General features: G+C 40.4%; 1 protein-coding gene and 1 non-coding gene across 10 annotated transcripts in view; both read left to right on the top strand.

The window, feature by feature from the left end:
• The window catches only part of Ncoa6 (nuclear receptor coactivator 6), a 95597-nt gene that overhangs the window by 27095 nt on the left and 45999 nt on the right, over positions 1 to 22503 (top strand). For 8 of the 9 annotated variants that reach the window (XM_070007107.1, XM_070007108.1, XM_070007111.1 and 5 more), the window contains 5 exons: positions 4392 to 4673; positions 8737 to 8892; positions 12104 to 12226; positions 19733 to 19861; positions 21381 to 22241. In XM_070007107.1, the coding sequence (XP_069863208.1) occupies positions 4439 to 4673; positions 8737 to 8892; positions 12104 to 12226; positions 19733 to 19861; positions 21381 to 22241 (1504 nt within the window). In that variant the 5' untranslated portion in view covers positions 4392 to 4438. Of the gene's footprint in view, positions 1 to 4391; positions 4674 to 8736; positions 8893 to 12103; positions 12227 to 15854; positions 16991 to 19732; positions 19862 to 21380; positions 22242 to 22503 lie in introns of those variants that run through there. The other variant, XM_070007114.1, reaches the window with a different exon arrangement.
• On the top strand, positions 1969 to 2072 carry LOC138817437 (U6 spliceosomal RNA). Its single transcript, XR_011368881.1, has one exon. It is a non-coding gene; the product is annotated as a U6 spliceosomal RNA (small nuclear RNA).

Genomic DNA, 22503 nt, shown 5'->3' with positions numbered 1-22503 from the left:
ACAAAAAAAACTACTATCAAACACCTTTAATTACAAAAACATTTTTAATTAAAAATTAATAGTTATGAGTGAGGGAAGGGATGACATTGTTAAAAAAGAAATATATAGCCGGGCGCTGGTGGCTCACGCCTGTAATCCTAGCTACTCAGGAGGCTGAGATCTGAGGATCACGGTTCAAAGCCAGCCCGGGCAGGAGAGACCGTGAGACTCCTATCTCCAATAAACCACCAGAAAACCGGAAGTGGCGCTGTAGCTCAAGTGGTAGAGCGCTCGCCTTGAGCTGAAGAGCTGAGGGACAGCGCCCAGGCCCAGAGTTCAAGCCCCACGACCGACAAAAAAAAAAAAAAAAAGAAATATATACTTTATTTATATAACAACTGTTTTGTATATCACCTTTATAATAATTTTTTAAATGGTTATATATGTAATGGGGCTGGTAGAGTGGCTTAAGTAGTAGAATACCTAGTTAGCAAGTGCTGAGGCCCTCAGGCCCTGATTCAATCCCCAGGATCACTGGAATAAAAAAATAATTGTGAAAAGTTGTGAATTCCACACCACTCAGTTTAATGCTATGTTTAGATTTGTGGTAAGCTAAATAATGCTCAGCAAAATTAGATATATTTTTTTTAATCTTAAAACAGGTTTCAGCCAGGCACTGGTGGCTCACACCTGTAATTCTAGCTCCTCAGGCAGCTGAGATCTGAGGATCCCAGTTCAAGGCCAACCCGGGCAGGAAAGGCTGAGAAACTCTTATCTCCACCAGAAAATCAGAAGTGGCACTGTGCCTGAAGTGGTAGAGCACTTGCCATGAGCTAAAGAGCTGAGGGACAGCGCTCAGGCCCAGAATATAAGCCTCATGATCAGGAAAAAACATAAAAACCTTAGGCTCCCTGTGGCCTTTGTATAGGTACTAATTGATCCTGGCAGGCCTCATCTGGGGGCTGTCCTTGTGGTTATAAGCTGGCACAGGGGACTCTACAGAAGCTTCATAAAGGAACCTGAAGGATGATTTTCTGAAAATGATGTCTTGTAAATCTTTTTTTTTTTTTAACTCAGGCTTGAACTCAGGGCCTTGGTGCTGTCCCTGACTTTTTTTGCTCAAGGCTAATGCTCTACCACTTGAGCCATGGCTCCACTTCTGGCTTTTTGGTCGTTACTTGGAGATAAAAGTCTCACAGACTTTCCTACCTGGCATGGTTTCAAACTATGATCCTCAGATCCAGCCTTCTGAGTAGCTGGGATTGTAGGTTTGAGCCACCAGCACCCGACTTATAAATCTCTTTTAATGTAGAATAGGGCTTTTCACATCATTTTCACTAATATATAATAATGGACTTCATTCTGATATTTTCATGCATGTACATATAACATGCTTTGTTTACTGTCCCCGCCCTGCCATTATCCTCTCTTTTCCCTCTCTTCTCCCTGCATGACTCCCTCTTTACAAATAGTCCTCCCCAACCTCTACTTTTATGTCATTTTGTTTTTGTTTCTATAATCTAGATTCTGCATATGTGGGGGAACAGTGTTTTTCTGAGTCTGGTTTATTTGGTTAATATAATACCCTCCAGTTTGTTTTTCTTGTAAACACTATAATTTTGTTTTTCCTTATAACACCTTTTCTTTATCCATCTCTGTAGTCTTTTGAGAATTGTTTGTTCAGTTGATTTGCCCATTTATTAATTGGATTCTATGTCCAGCATTTCAGTCATTTCATAATCTTTGGAGCCAGTTATTGAAGAGCTATGAACTTTTGGAGGAGTCACCTTGCCTTTCTCATATTTCTTATGTTTTTGTGCTGCAACTTGTTTATCTGTTTTATATGTGGGCCTTCTTACTGATTAGGCTTCTTTCGAAGATCCAGTCCCCAATATTGCTCAGAAAGGAGAAAACAAAACAGGTACAACACTAAAACCAGATAAAGACAACTACTGTGTTTAATATATATATATATATGTATATATATATATATATATATATATATATATACTTAAATTGGAATAATACAGAGAAGATGTGCATGGCTTCTATATAAGGATGATATGTAAACTTGTGAAATGTTTCAGGGAGAAGAGAATGAAGGGGTATAATATGAAGTTCATTCAGAAGTTCATAATGGAATCACCTTCAACTTTTTGCAAGAAAGTTAAAATCAATGTATGTTAAAAAAAAGACAACTATACAAAAAAAAACACCATAGAAAAGAAAAGGACAAAATAATGTAGGATAAAGCATGAAGTTAAAATTAGTAAAGGATTGAATATGGTAGTGCATGTCTGTAATACCAGTTTATCAGGATGTAGAGGTAGAAGAATCGTAACCAAGGCTGGCCAGGGCAAAAGCAAAAGAACCTATCTGAAAAAAACTTAAGCAAGATGTCTGTGTAAGGAGCTCAAGTGGTAGAGGGCAAAGTCAAGAAAGAACAAGGTCCAGAATTCAATCCCCACTGCCACCAAAAACTGATAAAAGAAAAAGTAATAATAAAAGACTGAAATGAATCAGGTGCTAATAGTTCACACCTGTAATCTTAGCTACTGGGAAGGTTGACATGCAAAGGAGCATGGTTTGAAGCTTTCTCAGAAAGTCAGAAAGATTTCATCTCCAAAAAGTGGTAGAGCATAAGCCAAGCAAGCCTTAAGCTCAAACTCTAGTATTGGCAAAAAAAAAAAAAGAATGGGATAAAGAATGTGACATGGAAGGGAAAGGGAAAAGGAGGAAGGAAGGAGAAAGAGGAAAAAAAGGAAGAGAGAAAGAAATGAAGGAAAGAAGGAGAAAGAAAGGAGGAGACAAGAAAACAAGCAAATAAGCATGGTTAAAAGAAGTCAGGTGCTGTCACCGCTGTAATCCTAGCTACTCAGGAGTCTGAGATCTGAGGATCATGGTTGAAAGCCAACCCAGGGAGGAAAATCTGTGAGATTCTTATCTCCAATTAACCTATAGAAAGGCCAGAAATGGAGTCGTGTGGCTCAAGTAGTAGAGTGCTAGCCTTGAGCAAAAATGCTCAGGGACAGTGCCCAGGCCCTGAATTCAAGCTCCAGTACAACGTGGGGGGTGGGAGGGAAGGAGAAAGAATATCATGAATAGAGCAAGAGATTTAAAACATCCAGCTACAAAATTAAAATGCTAAGTAAACACAAAAGGTAGGAAGAATTTAAAAATTTTTGAAATAAGACCTATGTAACCCCATGCTTGCCTTAAACGTAGTATGGCGCCTAGGCTGGCCTTGAACTCAAGATTTGCCTCCCTCAGCCTCCCAAATTCTGGGATTATAGGTATGCACCATCATTCTGTGTTCATCGGTTGTGTGTGTGTGTGTGTGTGTGTGTGTGTGTTTGTGTGTGTGTGTTTGTGTGTGTGTGTGTGTTCTGAGAAAAGCAGTACTGTCTGGGGCAGTTGCTCACACCTGTATCATTCTGTGTTCATAGGTTTTGTGTGTGTGTGTGTGTGTGTGTGTGTGTGTGTGTGTGTGTGTGTGTGTGTGTGTGTGTGTGTGTGTGTGTGTGTGTGTGTGTGTGTGTGTGTGTGTGTGTGTGTGTGTGTGTGTGTTCTGAGAAAAGCAGTACTGTCTGGGGCAGTTGCTCACACCTGTAATCCTAGCTACTCAGGAGCTCTGAGGATCAAAGTTCATAGCCAACCCAGGCAGGAAAGTCAATAAGACTCATATATCCAATAAACAACCAAAACCAAAAGTGGAACTGTGGCTCAAGTGGTAGAGCACTAGCCTTGAGGCTAGTACTGAGGGACAGCACCCAAGCAATTCTAAAACGTAATAGTAAAAAACAAGACAGAGGCCGGGCACTGGTGGCTCACACTGTAATTCTAGCTACTCATGAGGCTGAAATCTGTGGATAATGGTTCAAAACCAGCCCAGGCAGGAAAGTCTGTGAGACTCTTATCTCCAATTAACCCCCAGAAAAAAGGAAAAAAACAAAACAAAAAAAACAACCACCCCAGAAGTGGTGCTGTGGCTCAAAGTGGTAGAGCACTAGCCTTGCTGAAGAACTCGGGGACAGTGCCCAGTACCAGAGTTCAAGCCCCATGACCGACCAAAAAAAAAACACAAAACAAGAGTTGGAGAGACTTCTTTGTGGATTCTAATATTGGGATCTGCCAAGACTAGGGACTGTGCTCTTTAGTTGTAGCTGAGCCTGTTGTGGTTCTTACCATACTGTTTATTTAGTGTTGTATTCAGGTGGGTGTTGTACACAAGTGAAAGGCACAGCTGGCCCTTATATAGAATAACTTGATGAAAATAATTTAGTTTCTTTGTAATTTCTTGTACTTTTAATGTGTTATTATTTAGCAAATAAGCTAGTTTCCACAGAAACTATATTATTAAATATATAATAATAAATTGTAATACGTTTTTGCATCCTCTCCTCTTTTCAAAGGTTCTTTCATTGTCCACTTTGCATATGCTTCTGGAATAATATGCACCATGGTTTTGGATGACCTTCCAAACTTAGAAGACATCTATACTTCCTTGTGTTCATCAACAGTGGAAGACTCAGAGATGGATTTTGATTCTGGACTAGAAGATGATGACACAAAAAGTGACAATATTTTGGAAGATTCCACAATTTTTGTAGCCTTCAAAGGAAATATAGATGATAAGGACTTCAAATGGAAATTGGATGCAATATTGAAGAATGTGCCCAATTTGTTACACATGGGTAATTTGCTTTAACTCTTGTTTCCTTCCCATTACTGTTTTTAAAATATATGCTCCTTTGTGGTTACCTTCAGTTTTGCAAAGTAAATATTATAGTGAAGGTCTGAGTTTAAGTGCAACATTGTAATTTTATAATTTTTTTAATGAGAATTTTAAGTAGATGGTATAATTGAACTAGAAAAGTATTGCTTAACATAGAAAGCTTTGTTTACCCTAGTGATCAAGGCCCAAATCTATTTATTGTTTGAAACTCTCTGGTCTTAATTTTCTTATCTATGAAAGACAACGTTAAACTCGATCTGTAAAGCTCCTTGAAGACTAGAAAATTCCATTATTCTATAAGTCTGCTTGTAATGTAATTTAAATTTGTTTCCTTAAATTTTAGGCCAGCGGTCACTAATTGCTAGCCTCTTGGATCCTGCCTGCAGCTGGATGTTAATCAACTTTAGCATTGAGGCGTTGATTTTTTTTTTTTTTTTTTTTTTTTGCCAATCCTGGGGCTTAAACTCAGGGCCAGGGCACTGTCCCTGAGCTGCTTTTGCTCAGAGCTAGCAATCTGCCACCTGAGCCACAGTGCCATTTCTGGCTTTTTCTGTTTATGTGGTGCTGAGGAATGGAACCCAGGGCTTCATGCATACTAGGCAAACACTTTACCACTAAGCCACATTACCAGCCCAAGGTGTTGATTTTTTTTGTTTACTTTTTGTACTGGTACTTGGGGCTTGAAGTCAGGGCCTGGGCACTGTCCTTTAGCTTTTCACTCAAGTCGTACTACCACTTAAGCCACCTCTCCATTTGTTGATTAATTGGAGGTAAGAGTCTCACAGACTTTTCTGCCTGGGCTTATTTCAAATTGAGATCCTCAAATCTCAGCCTCCTGAGTAGCTAGGATTACAGACATGAACTACTTGTGCCTGGCTCTAATTTTTCTATTTTTTTTTTCTTTTCTTGCTTTTGATGTCATACTTGATAAACCCCTGGCCAAATCCAGTGATAGGAAATTTTGCCATATATTTTCTTCTAAGAGTTTTAATAAAAGGCTTTTTTCATTTATGTATGTATGTATGTATTTATTTATTTTGTCAGTGCTGGGGCCTGAACTCTGAGCCTGGGCACTGTCCCTCAGCTCTTCAGCTCAGGGCTAGCACTCTAACACTTGAGCCACAGCACCACTTCTGGCTTTTTCTGTTTATGTTGTGCTGAGGAATTGAACCCAGGGCCTCATACATGCAAGGCAAGCACTCTACCACTGAGCCACCTTCCCAGCCCTAATTTTTTTTTTTTTTTTTTTGGTTGTGGAGCTTGAACTCTGGGCCTGGGCACTTTCCCTGTGTTCTTTAGCTCAAGGCAACCACTTCGGTTTTCTAGTGGTTTATTGGAGGTAAGAATCTCACAGAGTTTGGAGTTTCTACCCAGGGTTGGCTTTAAACTGTGATCTACTCAGCCTCCTGAATAGCTAGGAGTACAGGCGTGAGCCACCGGCTCCCAGTTTCATTTAATTTTTATTATGCTATTAGGTAGAATACTTTTTTTCATATGGATAATTTTCCCAGTAATAGATTAGCTTTTGTGTCTTTCAAAAGAATGTCATGAAGCTTGCATTGACTTTGTAGAATTGCTGTGATTCTAAAATATTCTTTTCAATCCTGTGATAGTTATTTTCCAAATTTATATTGTTTCTTGCCCTTCAGTTTAGTGTGTTTTAGTGGAAACTTTGTTCATGTTAGTGTTAGGGATTGAACACAGGGCCTCATGCTTGCTAGGAAAGTACTCTTATCACTGAGCTACACCTCTTAGCCTTAGAGTAGGAAAAGATTTTATTTTATTTTTATTTTTTTATCAGTTGTGGGGTTTGAACTCTGGGCCTGGACGCTGTCCCTGAGCTCTTCAGCTCAAGGCAAGCACTCTACCACTTGTGCTACAGCGCCACTTCTGGTTTTCTAGTGTTTATTGGAGATAGGAGTCTCATGGTCTTTCCTGCCCAGGATGGCTTTGAACCGCAATCCTCAGATCTCAGCCTCCTGAGTAGCTAGGATTACAGGCATGAGCCACTGGCGCCCGGCAGGAAAGGATTTTAAACAGCAACAACATAGAGAGTCAACTTAAAATTAAACCCTCCTTAAATTTAAGCATTATAGAACATTGGAAGAAGTGTTTGTCTTGTTTCTATGAATATCTTGTACAGAGATGCTAAGTGAATATTTAAATAGGGGAATTTAAAAATATTTATTTTGGAGAGAGAAAATAGCAAAACATTTTACAGAAGGTTAAGAGAAAGCCAGGTGCTGGTGGCTCATTCCTACTTACTTAGGAGGCTGAGATGTGAGGATCAAGGTTCACAGCCAGCCCAGGCAGCAAAGTCTATGAAACTCTTATCTGCATTTAACCATCAGAAAACTGAACCAGAAGTGTCACTGTGGCTCAAAGGGATCAAGTGCTAGCTTTCAGCAAAAGGGCTCAGGGAAAGCACCCAGGCTGCAAGTTCAAGCACCATGACCAAAAATTTTTTTTAAAAGACTAAACCTTTTTAGTGCCCTTTTTTGTTTGTTTATTTGTTTTGTGTTCCAGTCTTGGTACTTAAACTTAGGGCCTAGGCACTGTCCCGGAGCTTTTGCTCAAAGCTAGTGTTTTACCACTTGAGCCATAGCTCCACTTCAGAGTTTTTTTGTGTGTGGCTAATTTGAAATAAGAGTTTCATGGACCTTAGTGCCCTGTCTGGCTTTGAACCATGACCCCCAGAACTCAGCCTTCTGGGTAGGTTGGATTACAGTTGGCAATCCACATCCAGTATTTTTTTCTTTGTTGGTTGTGGGGCTTGAACTCAGGGTTTGAGTGCTGTCCCTGAGCCTCTTTGTGATCAAGGCTAGCACTTGAGCCATAGTGCCACTTCTGGTTTTTGAGTGGTTAATTGGAGAGAAGAGTCTCCCAGGGACTTTTCTGCCTGGGCTGGCTTCCTTCAAACTGTGATCCTCAGATAGCAGCATCCTCCCCAGTCTTCTTTTCTTTTTTTTTTTTTTTTTTGTCTGTTTTTTTTTTTTTTTTTTTTATTGGTTGTGGGGCCTGAACTCTGGGCCTGGGCGCTGTCCCTCAGCTCTTCAGCTCAAGGCTAGTGCTCTACCACTTGAGCTACAACGCCACTTCCAGCTTTTTTTCTCTTTGCTTTTGTGGTGCTGGGGAATCAAACCCAGGGCCTCATGCATGCAAGGCAAGTGCTCTACCACTGAGCCACCTTCCCAGCCCCATCTTTTTTTTTTTTGTATCCAGTATTTCTGTAGAATTTCTTTTTTCTTTTTTTTTTGGGGGGGGGGGGTTCCGGTCGTGGGGCCTGAGCTCTGGGCCTGGGCACTGTCCCTCAGCCTTTCAGCTCAAGGCTAGCACTCTACCGCTTAAGTCACAGTGCCACTTCTGGCTTTTTTTTCCCTGCTTATGTGGTACTGAGGAATCGAACCCAGGGCCTTATGCATGCAAAGCAAGCACTCTACCACTGAACCACCTTCCCAGCCCTAGAATTTCATTTGAAATTTGTGGCTAACATGTTCTCAGCTTCTCAATTTGTATACATTTAACTGAGTCCAAAAGTAAATCTGATTTTGTTCATTTAAACTTAACATCTGTTCTTCACACCTTTTCACTCCTATTTTTTTCAGTGCCCTGTGTGTCATGTACTTTGCTAAGTTTTTTAATTTTTTGTATGTATTATCTTATGTACTCACAAGATTAGTTTGGTTTTGACTGGGTTTTTGGGACAGAATCTTTACTATGTAGCTCAGCCTTTAACTCAATATCCTTCTGACATGGGCTAGGAATGTGGCTTAATGGTAGAGTGCTTGCCTAGGCTTAGAGAAGAGAAATGTAAACTGCAGAAAGAACTGAGTTATTCATGGTCATCTGTATACTTAATATGGCAATTCAGGGATTAGATTTGAAGTCTATCTTAATGCCAAAGCCTAAATTCAGTCCAAACTGGTGTTGATTTTTTTCTGTTACTCTTTCATTTGTATTTTAGTTGTGCACATTCTGGTCAGTGCAAAATTGCTAATATTACTCTTTCCTTTATGACTAAGAATCCAGCAAGCTAAAGGTACAGAAGGTTGAGCCTTGGAACAGTGTGCGTGTAACATTCAACATCCCCCGGGAAGCAGCGGAGCGATTACGGATCCTGGCTCAGAGCAACAACCAGCAGCTGCGGGATCTAGGGATTCTCTCCGTTCAGATTGAAGGTCTTTTAACTTTACTTGTGCCTTTGTGGACCAAAATGTAACAACAGTGGAATATAGCATGGTTTCCAATGCTGTTTTATCTATTTCTTTTTTGTTGTTGGTTGTGGAGCTTGAACTCGGCCTGAGCGCTGTCCCTCAGCTCTTCAGCTCAAGGCTAGCACTCTACCACTTGAGCTACACTGCCACTTCTGGTTTTCTGGTGGTTTATTGGAGATAAGAGTTTCAGGGCCTTTCCTGCCCGGGCTAGCCTTGAACTGAGATCCTCAGATCTCAGCCTGAGTAGCTAGGATTACAGGTGTGAGCCACTGGCACCCAGCTGTTTTTATCTATTTCTTTACTCTTTTTTTTTTTTTTTTTTTGGTCATAGGAATTGAACTCAGAGCCTAGGTGCTGTCCCTGAGCTCTTTAGCTCAAGGCTAGCACTCGACCACTTGAACTACAGTGCCACTTCCGGTTTTCTCCTAGTTAATTGGAGATAAGAGTCTCATAGACTTTCCTGCCTAGGCTTTGAGCCGCAATCCTCAGATCTTATTCTCAGTAGCTAGGATTATAAGTGTGAGCCACAAGTGCCTAGCTATTCCTTTATTTTGAAGTTTCAGAATGCCAAGTAGTTTGTGTAACCTGTGCTTCACCTGTACTATCTTGGGATAAAGAGGGATTCCGGGAGTCTGTGACTCATACCTGTAATCCTAGCTCCCTAAGAGAGAGAGAAAGAGAGAGAGAGAGAGGATTGTAATTATAATTGGGTCCTGATGTTCTTCAACTTTCATAGCTTCAGAGTCCATCCAGTCCTTTGCCTAATTTTGGTGATTATTCTTAGATTTTGAATTTATTGGTAACCCAGCCAGGAACTAATTTGTCTTTTAAGAATGTCTGACTTTAATAGCTTCCCATTATTGAATAGGCTTTAATAGTTTATCTATCAAATTGAAAGAGCCTGAACAACTATTTTGTAACAGTATTCACTTTCTTATATTTTCACGAGAATGACTTTTCAACTGCTCTTTTTTTTTTTTTTTTGGTCTGTCATTGGGCTTGAACTCTGGGCCTGGGCTCTATCCCTGAGCTCAGCTCAAGGCAAGTGCTCTATCACTTGAGCCACAGTGCCACTTCAGTTTTCTGGTGGTTAATTGGAGATAAGAGTCTCACAGCCTTTTCTGCCTGGACTGGCTTTGAACCATGATCCTCAGATCTCAGCCTCCTGAGTAACTAGGATTACAGGTGTGAGCCACTGGCATCCGGCTTTCTTCTCTTTGGATGGCACAGTATAGTAGAATCCTCTCCCTTCTGTGCTGATGCAAACAAGTTGGCAACCAGAGATTCCAGCCTTCCCTTCCACTTCAGGCCTGACTGTAGTAGAACTGACTTGGTTTAAAACCAACATGTTCAATGAAACCTTAGCAGCTGAAATTATCATCATCAGAATTAATACATATTTTGTGCAATGGACTGTAGATTGTTGTGCCCCAAGACAGGCAATAGCAACTAAGATTATTTAGTCTCCTACTCTTGACTACTCCTGTAAGCATGTCAGAGCATATTATAGACTTTAGTGATTGTTCCCTTAAAGACATTGTTCCTTATGAACTTCCTTTGTTAAAGTACACACTAAAAGCTGACTATGCAATGGAGACTGCCCTGTGCCTCTCTTAGCTTTCTGCTTTATCTTTGGACTGAAAAACCAAGACTATTATAGGGACAAGGTTGGCATATGCAGTTTTAACTACTCAGGAAAAGGCTAGCTATATTTAACTGTCCACAAGGTGGTGGTATGTCTTCCATAGCAACAATATTAAAATATGGAGTAAGTGCAAGAAGCATTCTGAAACTTATTTCAGTGACCGTTTTATCTTTGGACCAAGTAAAATTTAAGTTGCCTATATGTGTAAGGTCTCAGTTAGAATTACAGTGACCACCTTCTAGAGTTTTGTGACATTTAAATGAGAAAAACTTTGTAAACATTAAAACTTTATACAGGATGCTAAAGGAGAAAAAGGCAAATGTAACTTATGTTGTAAATGGCTATTGGATTCTCTCTGGAACTCAATATATTGGCTTTCAGTTCTAAAAATAGTTAATGCATCATTGAAGCAAAATAAATAAATGAAACCTTACAAGAGAGAAAGATATAGCTCGTTGGTGGAGCACATGCTTAGAATAAGCAATACTGAAAGCTATACAATTAACTAGTTTTACCAAGTATCACAAAGATAGATTAGTAGCAACCAACCATATACTCTGTTTTCATATGAACTTCTTTGCTGGAAATCTTTTCATGTTGAAGTTATTGAAAGGAAATTGGTATTTTTTCTCACAGATATGTTCTCACATAAATTTCCAAAATTTGGGATCTTGAAAGCATCTGAGGATGTTTCTCTACAGTTCTCTTACACATAAGTATACACTGACATACTACAATTGGTGAACTGGTTGAAAATATATATTAAGAATTCTAAGTTCTCCATGATACTAAGCCTCACTAATGATTGACCAGTTGACCTATTATAAGTGAGAAATGGTTGTAATCTCCTTATATAAGTAAACCTGTTCATATAGGTTGACCAAAGACTCATTGAGTCTTAAGCTGTGTGGAAAGTCATTGACACATTCTTGTAATCCCAGCACTCAAGAAGTAGAGGCAGAAGCATCTTGAGTTCAAGGCTATCCTGAACTATATAAGTATTATCTAGTGCCCTCAAAATCCATGTAGGATTGCCCTACCTTTTTTTTTTTTTTTTTTTTTTTTTTGGGTCCGGTCGTTGGGCCTGAACTCTGGGCCTGGGTGCTGTCCCTCAGCTCTTCAGCTCAAGGCTAGCGCCCTACCACTTGAGCCACAGCGCCACTTCTGGCTTTTTTCTTTTTGCTTATGTGGTGCTGAGGAATCGAACCCAGGGCCTTGAGCATGCAAGGCAAGCACTCTACCACTGAGCCACCTTCCCAGCCCTGCCCTACCTTTTTTGTGGTGATAAATTTAACATATTCCCTTAAAAACAGACAAGTAGGAAGTATGGAAGTGGCACTGTGGCTCAAGCAGTAGAGCGCTCACCTAGAGCTGAGGGATAGCGCCCAAGCCCAGAGTTCAAGCCCCACAACCAATAAAAAACAAAACAAAACAAAAACAAAAAAACAGACAAGTAAAACTCATGTGTACCTGTCTTTAAACAAAATTTGCATCTTATTATTTCTATTTTATAATGACTGTCATTTTCAGGGGAAGGTGCTATCAACCTGGCTTTGACTCAGAACCGAAGCCAAGATGTGAGAATGAATGGACCCATGGCAGCTGGAAATTCCATTAGAATGGAGGCAGGATTTCCTATGGCAGGTGGTCCAGGTGAGACCCACTCGATTATATGATATTTTAACTAATTTCCTTTTTCGACTCTATTTGTTAAGGTCTGATCATCCAAGTCCTGCAAGATATGTGTGGTGGAGGGAGTTGGTGTGGAGGGATGTTATGGCATACTTATCTCTGTCAACTAAACCAGGAAAGTAAGACATGAGTTATTCCAAGAACACTTGGGTCACCAAGCATAAAACATAGTGTCTTTGAATTATTTTCCTTAAAGGTTAATGAACATTGAGCCATGCAATAAACATTTATTGAGATACTGTTGAGTAACCTATGATGAGTTGAAAATAGAAATGAACTCCTGAACAGAAACCCTCAAGGCTTTTATAGTATAATGGAGAATGTAGCTCTCCAAGTCCCACTTTCTCTGAGTCTGAAAATTTTGGCTAATTTCTTATGTGCTTGTGTGGAATTTGTATATTTATATGGGAGAATATATGTTTTCATAGATTTAGAATTTGAGAGAGCAGCCGTGGTGGTACATGCCTATAATCTCAGCACATGGGAGACAGAGGCAAAAGGATTACAATGTTTTTTTTGTTTTGTTTTGTTTTGTTTTTGGCCAATCCTGGGGCTTGAATTCAGGGCCTGGGTACTGTCCCTGAGCTCCTTTTGTTCAAGGCTAGCACTCTGCCCCTTGAGTCACAGTGCCACTTCTGGCCTTTTCTGTTTATGTGGTACTGAGGAATCAAACCCATGGCTTCATGCATGCTAGTCAAGCACTCTACCACTAAGCCACATTCCCAGCCCAGGATTACAAATTTGAGATAAGCCTGGGTACATAGCAAGACTGTCTCAAGTATTTTTTTTTGAGAACGTTATAAATTATTTTCTTCCTTTTTTTATCAATCCTGATATTTCTTCTTCAGAGGTTGAACTCAGTATTCCATCATTCATGGGATATTAGAATCAGGATGGCTTTCTCATTTAAAGCTGAGAGAGCTGTGGAACTCATAGAAAAAGCACTTGTCCAGGCACAGATAACAGTATACTAGTATCACAGATGTCCTCACTCCTAGTTCAGTGCTCTTGTCATTACACCAAGAGCTTTCAAAGCTGTTCAGCCATACAGCCTTTCATTTAAATAAAACAGAAAAGCACAGCTGCTGTTGGAAGCAGAGTAGAAGCCTGAAACTGTACTGTCACTCCACTCCTGCTTACCACAGTAGCTCTTGAAGAAAAGCAGCAGAGGAATTCAGTTTATAAGCTGCTTTTCTAAACTGTAGCTGAGGACTTGGCTAGAGAATTGGAACTCAGTTTGTATCCTGACACTGCATTTACTTGTTAACTCAAGCTACTTAAACTTTATCGGAGTTAAAATTAGATGATAATATACCTACAATCTGTTAAGCTCATGCTTGAATGTAGATGAGCCCTCCTATGCAGCAAACATTTCTTGAGGGCTGGGAAGGTGGCTCAGTGGTAGAGCATGCCTTGCATGCTCAAGGCCCTGGGTTTGATTCCTCAGCACCACATAAACAAAAAAGAAAAAAGCTAGAAGTGGTGCTGTGGCTCAAGTGGTAGAGTGCTAGCCTTGAGCTGAAAAGCTGAGGGACAGCGCCCAGGCCCAGAGTTCAGGCCCCATGACCGGACCCAAAAAAATCAAAAAAAGAAAAACATTTCTTGAGTTCCTGATAGGTTGATGTGGAATACCACATAGTAGATGGAAAATACCCACCCTGTGCTTTGCACATGGGTATAATTCCCCCACAGAAGTCTGACCAGGTGTTAAGTCAGCTCAGTGAGAAGTTACAGTAGACTCTTTGATATCTACAAGTATATGGCACCTATGAAACTACTGTTGAGAAAATGCTGTGAATGCTCAGAGCTCAGTATTCTAAAACCACTCAGGTTTACCTATACCAGAACAATAGGTCAGTAGGTCTGAGTATATGTAACTTGCAACCACGGGCTACATTATTGCCACAAGAATTACTGTTGTATGCATTGATAACTGCTAACCAAAAACTCAATCTATTTCATGCTCTAATGTCTTGAATACTACAGATACTTGATTCATTTTTCCCATAACCACCACCCAGTTTCTACTAAGAAACATATACTACCTGCAACAAATCTTAAAATTCCCCCTTTATCATTTCAGTTAAGCATATCATATTCTCTTGTTGGTTAGGAGGATTACCATAATTTTTGCCTTGCATTTTGGACACCATTAGCTTTTGGAGTCAAATTTTCACAAAATTAAAACACTCAATTTCATAATAATTTAAACACAACTGACAATGATCCAGGACTGACTGAGAACTTCTCTACATCTACTAAGCTGTGTAATGTACATGCAAGCACTTAAAATTTGTATTTTGAAATTTCCTTTGCTTTTAAAAAAATTTAGCATTTTTTAAGTATGCTGGGTCAAATTGCCATGTAGTAAAACTGTGAATAAGGCAGGTAGATTTGCTATCTAAGGGACTTGTTGCCACTGCTAGGAGAATGAGGGGCAGAAGCAAAAGGAGCCTAGCATGCGAGCCCAAAATCTGGGTCTGGTGTTAACTTCTAGTCCAAACCACCTAATATTTTCTGTCCTTGGTTACCTGTAAACATCCTTAGTTATTTCACGAAGACAGTGGTAAAGATAACTACCAGGGCTGGTTGCCTGTAATCCTAACTACTCAGGAGCCTGAGATCTGAGGACTGAAGCCAGCTCAGGCAGAAAAGTCCATGAGACTCTTATGTCCAGTTAGCCAGCAAAAAGCTGCAGTGGAGTGCCACACAAGTGGCAAAACACCAGTTTGAATGGAAACTGCTAAACAAGATTGTGAAGCCCCAAGTTTAAGCCCAGTATGTGCAGAAACAAAAAAGGTCAAGAGATATAAAGGATAAAATGATAAAGTTTAACATATGTTTAAAAAGAGCTCATGCTGCTGGGCACTGGTAGCTCACGCCTATAATCCTAGCTACTCAGGAGGCTGAGATCTGAGGATCACGGTTCAAAGCCAGCCCAGGCAGGAAAGCCTGTGAAACTCTTATCTCTAATAAATCACCAGAAAACCGGAAGTGGCGCTGTGGCTCAAGTGGTAGAGCGTTAACCTTGAGCTGAAGAGCTGAGGAACAGCGCCCAAACCCAAAGTTCAAGCCCCATGACTGACAAAAAAAAAAAAAAAAAAAAAGCTCATGCTGGGCACTGGTGACTTACACCACCTGTAATCCTAGCCACTCAGGAGTCTGAGATCTGAGGATTTCGGTTCAAAGCCAGCCTGTGCAGAAAAGTCCTGGTAAGATCTTTTCTCCAATTAACCACTCAAAAATTGGAAGTGGCACTGTGGCTCAAGTGGTAGAGTGCTAGCCTTGATCATACCAGCTCAGGGGCAGTTCCCAGGCCCGAGTTCAAGTCCCACAACCAATAATAATAATAATAAAAAGATTTCAGAAAGTTGGAGATGTGGTTCAAGTGGTAAAATGCCAAGCTTAAGTGAAAAAGCCAAAGGAGAGTACAAGGCTCTGAATTTAAGCTCTACTACCAGCATGCACACATGTGTGCATGCGTGCACGTGCTGCACACACACACACAACTGTATGTACTGGCTCATGCCTGTAATCCTAGTTACTTATGAGGTTGAGATCAGAAGGATAACAGTTTGAGATCAGCCCAGTCAAAAAGTTCATAAGACCTCATCTCTATCAGTTAAAAGGTAGTAGTAAAAAGGCAGTATAATTCTGTCATCTGATCTATGTAGGAGATATAAATAGAAGGATCATGGCCCAGGAAAAAAAAACAAGACTAAAGCAAAAAGCAGGTGATAGCTAGGCATCGTTGGCTCATGCCTGTAATTCTAGCTACTCAGGAGGCTGAGATTTGAGGATCACAGTTCAAAGCCAGCCCAGGCAGGAAAGCCCATGAGACTCTTCTCTTCAATTAACCACCAGAAAATAGGAGTGGTGCTGTGGCTCAAGTGGTAGAGCACTCATTTTGAGTTGAAGAGCTGAGGAACAGTGCTCAGGCCCAGAGTTCAAGCTCTACAATTGACAAAACAATAACAACAACAACAGAACAACAGGTGATATAACTCAGGTGATATAACTCAAATGGTAGAGCTCCTGCCTATAAATTTAAGGCTGAGTTCAAATCCTAGTATGGCCCAAAACAAAAACCTCCAGAAGAAGAAGATAAAGAAATTCTGAGAAGGGACAAAAGGGAATATGTTAAAGATTTCCAGAACTGATAAAAATGACATAAGTCCTCAGTATCAGAAGACCACTAATCCTGCATTTGCAGAAGGCCTACAAATGAATACAAATCCACACTTAAACACAGTACAGAATATGTAAAACAAAAAATATGTTAAATCCAGGAATGGTAGTTTACTCTTGTGTAATCCCTGTACTCAAGATTCTGAGGCAGAAGGTTTACAGGTTCAAGACTAGTCTATATAATGAGATCCTGTCTCAAAAAAAAATAAGAATGTTAGAGGCAATCCAAAAGAAAAGACACATTATTTACAAAGGAGAAGCTCTCTGATTCATAGCTGATTTTTTCCTAATTTCTCAACCAGAGCTTTCAAAACCTGAAAATATAAAAATAGTATTTTCAAGTCCTGAGGAAATAGTTAGCAGCCTAGAATTTTAAGCCTAGCTGTTCTATCATGAGTAGAAAGAAATAAAGATCTTTCACAGAGACTAAGAGAATTTACTATTAACAGACCCTTGCTAATTGAACTACTCAAGGATGTACTTCAGGAAGAAGAAAGTTGAACCTAAGATGGAAGATATAAGATCTAAGAAGGAATGGTGAGCTAAATAATTGGTAAACATGGGGTAAATCTAAATAAGTATTGACTTATTTAGTAATAGTGGTAATCATATGTTGTCATTAGACTTTAAGTCAGGTTTAACTGTTGACTTTTTTGTGTGTGTGGTACTGGGAATGGGACTCAAAGCCTCATACTTGCTAGGCAAGCACTCTACTACTTGAACCATGTCCCAGTCCTTTGCTTTTAGTTTGTCTTTAGATAGGGTTTAAGCTTTTGCCCACTCTAGCCTTGGACCTTGACCTTACTCTGTCTCTCAAGTAACTGTGATTACAGATGTGCGCCATCACACTGAGCTCATCTCTTGATATTTTAAAGATGTCAGTAGAATAACAGAATGTATAACATCTAAACCAGGAGATGAGGATAGAGAGGAAGGGTATGATGAAAACAGATAATCTAGCTGGGTGCTGATGGCTCATGCTTATAATCCTGGCTACTCATGAGACTGAGATCTGAGGATCATGGTTCAAAGCCAACCCAGGCAAGAAAATGCTAAGACTCATGCCTCCAATAAAGCTGAACATGGAGCTGTAGCTCAAGTGGTAGAGCATTAGTCTTGAGCAAAAAAGCTCAAGGACAATGCCCAGGCCCTAGTACTGGCATGGGCGCGCGCACGCGTACACACAGACACACACAGACACACACAGACACACACAGACACACACACACACACACACACACACACACACACACACACACACACACACACACACACACACACACACACACACACACACACACACACACACACACACACACACGAGATATAGCCATTACAGTGTTCAAGGACAATGCCCAGGCCCTAGTACTGGCATGGGCGCGCGCACGCGTACACACACACACACGTGTGAGATATAGCCATTACAGTGTTCAGAAGGAAATTTAAGTTGTCAGAACTGAGGAGAACAGCAAAGTAATACATTAGAAAAATAATAAAAGCCACGTGTGTTTGTACATGCCTGCATCCCAGCTACCCAAGAGGCATAGGTAAAAGGACCATTAGTTGAAGGCCAGCCCAAGCAAAGTTAGAGAGACCCTATCTAAAATACAAAAGGGCTCTGAGTATGGCTTAAGTGTTAGAATGCTGCTTGCCAAGCTTATGTGAAATCTAGTTTCAATTTCCAGAACCTCAAACTAAAGGGTACATTTTTAACGTATATGAGTTATTAATTAATTTTTAAAGAATTTAAAAAGCTATGTCACACAAATAACTTTATGGTAACAAAGTATAATCTGTCAACAAAATTGTAACTTAACCAAAACTGACTGGATAGCACATAGAAAATTCTATAACCATATAAGAAATTAAGAAATTAATTTAAAAAAATCTGTTCCCTATGATTCAGTTAGCATAATCAGGTCCAAGTAGTTTTACAAATAATTTTTGGGGGGATTGCAGAGGGGGGCAGTACTAGGATTTAAACTCAGGGCCTTGCACTTGCTAGTCAAGCACTCTACCATTTGAGCCTCACTTCTGGCCCTTTTAGCTTTTTTTTTTTTTTAATTTACTTTATTGTTATTGTAGAGGTGATGTACAGAAGCATTACATTTACATGAGTCAGGTAATGAGTACGTTTTCTTTTGTACAGTGTTTTCTGTTCCCTCATTCTCTCCATGAATTCTCTCCACCCATGAATTGTGTATTTCACTTTCATCAATGTGCAGTGAGCTCCACTGCTGTACTTTTTTACCCTTTTTCATTCGTGCTTTAGTTATTTTTAATATACAATCTTGAGGTTTTTGCCTAAGACTGAGGTCAGACCAGGTGCTTCCTACCTACACCATTTGTGTATCTGGGATTGCAGGTGTGAACCACCATAAGAGCTTTGTTTTTTGAGGTAGAGTTTCCTTCACTAACTTTTTGTCTGGCCTGGCCTTGAACCACAATTCTCCCATTCTCTGCCTCCCAAGAAACTAGGATTACAAACATAAATCACCAAACTTAACTTGCAGGTAAATTTTATTAAATCTCTAAAGAACAAATACACATATTCTTCCTTAGCATAGAAAAAGAAGAAAGATAGTTTCAAACTTACTTCAAAGTTATTTTAATCTTGCTGCCCAAAATCAAGACAGGAAAAGAAGAGAAGCTATTATCATGAACATAGATGCTACATTCTAAAAAGTCATAAACATAAATGCTACATTCTAAAAAGTCTGTATAAGAAATTAAGAAGATGTAGAAAAGAGGATTTCTAAAACTGCTACTTAATGCATAAATTGGTATAATTACACTTAAAAGCAATTTGGCAATACCTAATAAAATTGAAGATGCTTAGATCCTAAAACCTAGTAATTCTAAGTATATAGTATTAAGACATTCTCACATGTCCACAAGAATTCACAACAAATACATGGCATTGCAAACTTCAAGATTAAAAAGTTGGGAGCACCAGGATGGATGGATCGATGTTTCTGGGCAATAATAGTCAAGAGAGATGAACTTCAAAAATAGTACTAAGTAGGAAAGGAAGCTGAAGAATATTTATATTATATTACCAATTATGCAAAGATTAAACACATGCAAAAATACCTGCAGTGTAGTTACATATGCAAAAAAGAGCTAATAAAGTATAGATGGAAGTGTCAACACTAATATACGAAGAAGGAGGAAATGGAATGACATAAGGGAGCTCTGATACAGCTACATGTATATCTGAGAGTGAAAAGATAATTAGATTTTTTTAAAGGTAGAAATTTTTCATACCTTTTCTTCCAGGGTTAATAAGGATGACCAGCCCTGCCACTGTTATGATGCCCCAGGGTGGAAACATGTCATCTTCCATGATGGCACCAGGCCCCAATCCAGAGCTGCAACCCAGGAATCCTCGCCCTGCTTCTCAGTCAGGTAATGACTTCCAATCTTTGGCAATTGCAAAGGCTATTGTTTCCTGTAGAGGCCATTGTGAAAGCTTTCTGGTGCTGAATTCCTAACTGCCCAACTTGAATGCTACCTTTTTTTTAAAACTTCCTTTATTTCATTAAGCTAAATGACTTCATTTCCTTCAGAATTTTTCACTATCTGTTATGCCCCAACATTCTTAAAAAGCATGCCTTGGATTACTTAGTTCTGCAAGGACTCCATGACAGAATTCTACATGTAGTCAAATAAATTTAGCAAATATATCATTCATTCTTGACCCTACCTCTTCAAGGTTAAAAATTCACATATTGGAAGCACTGAATATCTCATACTGAGAGGAAACAAAGTTTAGGCCCAGTGTTTCCCAAATCTGATTGACTTTTTTCTTGCTAGTACCTGGGCTTGAACTTGGGCTTTTGCATACTCACTTGGCTTGCTTGCTCATTACAGATGTTCTAACACTTGAGCCATCCCTCCAGTCTAACTGTTAGCTGGTTAATTGGAGATGGAATCCCTTAGATTTTTCTGTCAAAACTGACTTCTTACTCAATCCCCCAGGTCTCATCCCCCTTCAGTAGGATTATAGCCATGAGTCACTGATACCTTCTTATCTTGTTTTTCTATAACAGTTATTATTAATATGATTTGGAAGATACTAGTGTCTATTTTATATTGGTACCTTTTTGGGTTTTTTTGATGTTGTTGTTGGTCATGGGGCCTGAACTCTGGGCCTGGGCGCTGTCTCTCAGCTCTTCAGCTGTAGATTAGCGCTCTACCACTTGAGCCACAGCAACACTTCTGGCTTTTTCTGCTTATGTGGTGCTGAGGAATCAAACTCAGGGCCTCATGCATGCAAGGCAAGCACTCTACCACTGAGTCACCTTCCCAGCTCTATCCACTGGTTTTAATTTATTATTATTATTATTATTATTTATTTTGTTTATATTATTTTTATTTGTATTTTTATTATTTAATTTTATTTTTTACTTAATTTTGTTGTAAAGGTGCTGTACAGTTACATAAGTAAGGCAATGAGTACATTTCTTTTTTTTTTGGAGGGGGGGTCCAGTCATGGGGCCTGAACTCTGGACCTGGGCGCTATCCCTCAGCTCAAGGCTAGCGTTCTACCATTTGAGCCACAGCGCCACTTCCAGCTTTTTTCTTTTTGCTTATGTGGGGCTGAGGAATGGAACCCAGGGCCTCAGGCATGCAAGGCAAGCGCTCTACCACTAAGCTACCTTCCCAGCCCCTTGAGTACATTTCCTGTTGAGCATTGTTACCCACTCCTTCCTTTTTCTCCCCCATCCCTCCCCTTCGCCATCCACTGTTAAACCATAAATTCTCTTTAAGGTAGGTTCATCTTCCTGTGGACCTTGATAAATTGCTTTGCACCGGGAAGGTCTCACAAATATGGCAACACCAGTGGTACCTGAAGATCTAGGCCACTGTGCTATAGGATCTAAGTTATAGTAGATTAATTCTTTCTGGCCATTTCTTTAAACAGATGCAATGGATCCACTCCTCTCTGGACTCCATGTACAGCAGCAGAGTCATCCCTCAGGATCTTTACCTCCTCCACACCATTCAATGCAGCCTGTCCCTGTGAACAGACAAATGAACCCAGCTAATTTTCCCCAGCTGCAGCAGCAACAGCAGCAGCAACAGCAACAGCAACAGCAACAACAGCAGCAATTGCAGACAAGACCCCCACAGCAACATCAGCAGCAACAGCCACAGGGGATTCGACCCCAGTTTACTGCCCCAACTCAGGTGCCTGTTCCTCCAGGCTGGAACCAACTGCCTTCAGGAGCCCTTCAGCCTCCTCCAGCCCAGGGTTCTCTGGGCACAATGACTGCAAACCAAGGGTGGAAGAAGGCTCCTTTGCCTGGCCCAATGCAACAGCAACTCCAGGCAAGACCATCCTTAGCCACGGTACAGACACCTTCTCACCCTCCCCCTCCTTATCCCTTTGGCAGCCAGCAAGCCTCACAAGCCCACACAAACTTTCCTCAGATGAGCAACCCAGGCCAGTTCACAGCTCCTCAAATGAAAAGCTTGCAGGGAGGGCCCTCCAGGGTCCCAACCCCCCTGCAACAGCCCCACCTCACCAACAAGTCTCCTGCCTCCTCACCCTCCTCCTTCCAGCAGGGATCCCCTGCGTCTTCCCCAACAGTTAACCAAACTCAACAGCAGATGGGACCAAGGCCACCTCAAAATAACCCACTTCCCCAGGGATTTCAGCAGCCTGTCAGCTCTCCAGGTCGGAATCCTATGGTTCAACAGGGAAATGTGCCACCTAACTTCATGGTGATGCAGCAGCAGCCACCAAACCAGGGGCCACAGAGTTTACATCCAGGCCTAGGAGGTGAGAAATGCTAGCACTGTGTTGCTAAATTTGCTGGAGATAGTACTGAATAGAATGTCAGCTTATAGAGTTAATGGAGGGGATGAAATAAAGGTATAATTATTTGTTTTGTGATATTGCAGTTACACGTGATATAACTTAGTTAACTGGATGCATTATTATCATGAGACATTATGCAGCATCTTACTGCTTAAATATAAGCTAGCTGTCTGGATAAAATGCAGGTAAAATTCCATATAGAGATGTTCATTTTGTTTCTGAT

This window comes from Dipodomys merriami, unplaced genomic scaffold, assembly GCF_024711535.1.
Source record: "Dipodomys merriami isolate MVZ:Mamm:240054 unplaced genomic scaffold, mDipMer1.0.p SCAF_7, whole genome shotgun sequence".
NCBI classification, from domain to species: domain Eukaryota; kingdom Metazoa; phylum Chordata; class Mammalia; order Rodentia; family Heteromyidae; genus Dipodomys; species Dipodomys merriami.
This window is presented reverse-complemented; position numbering and strand designations above follow the sequence as displayed.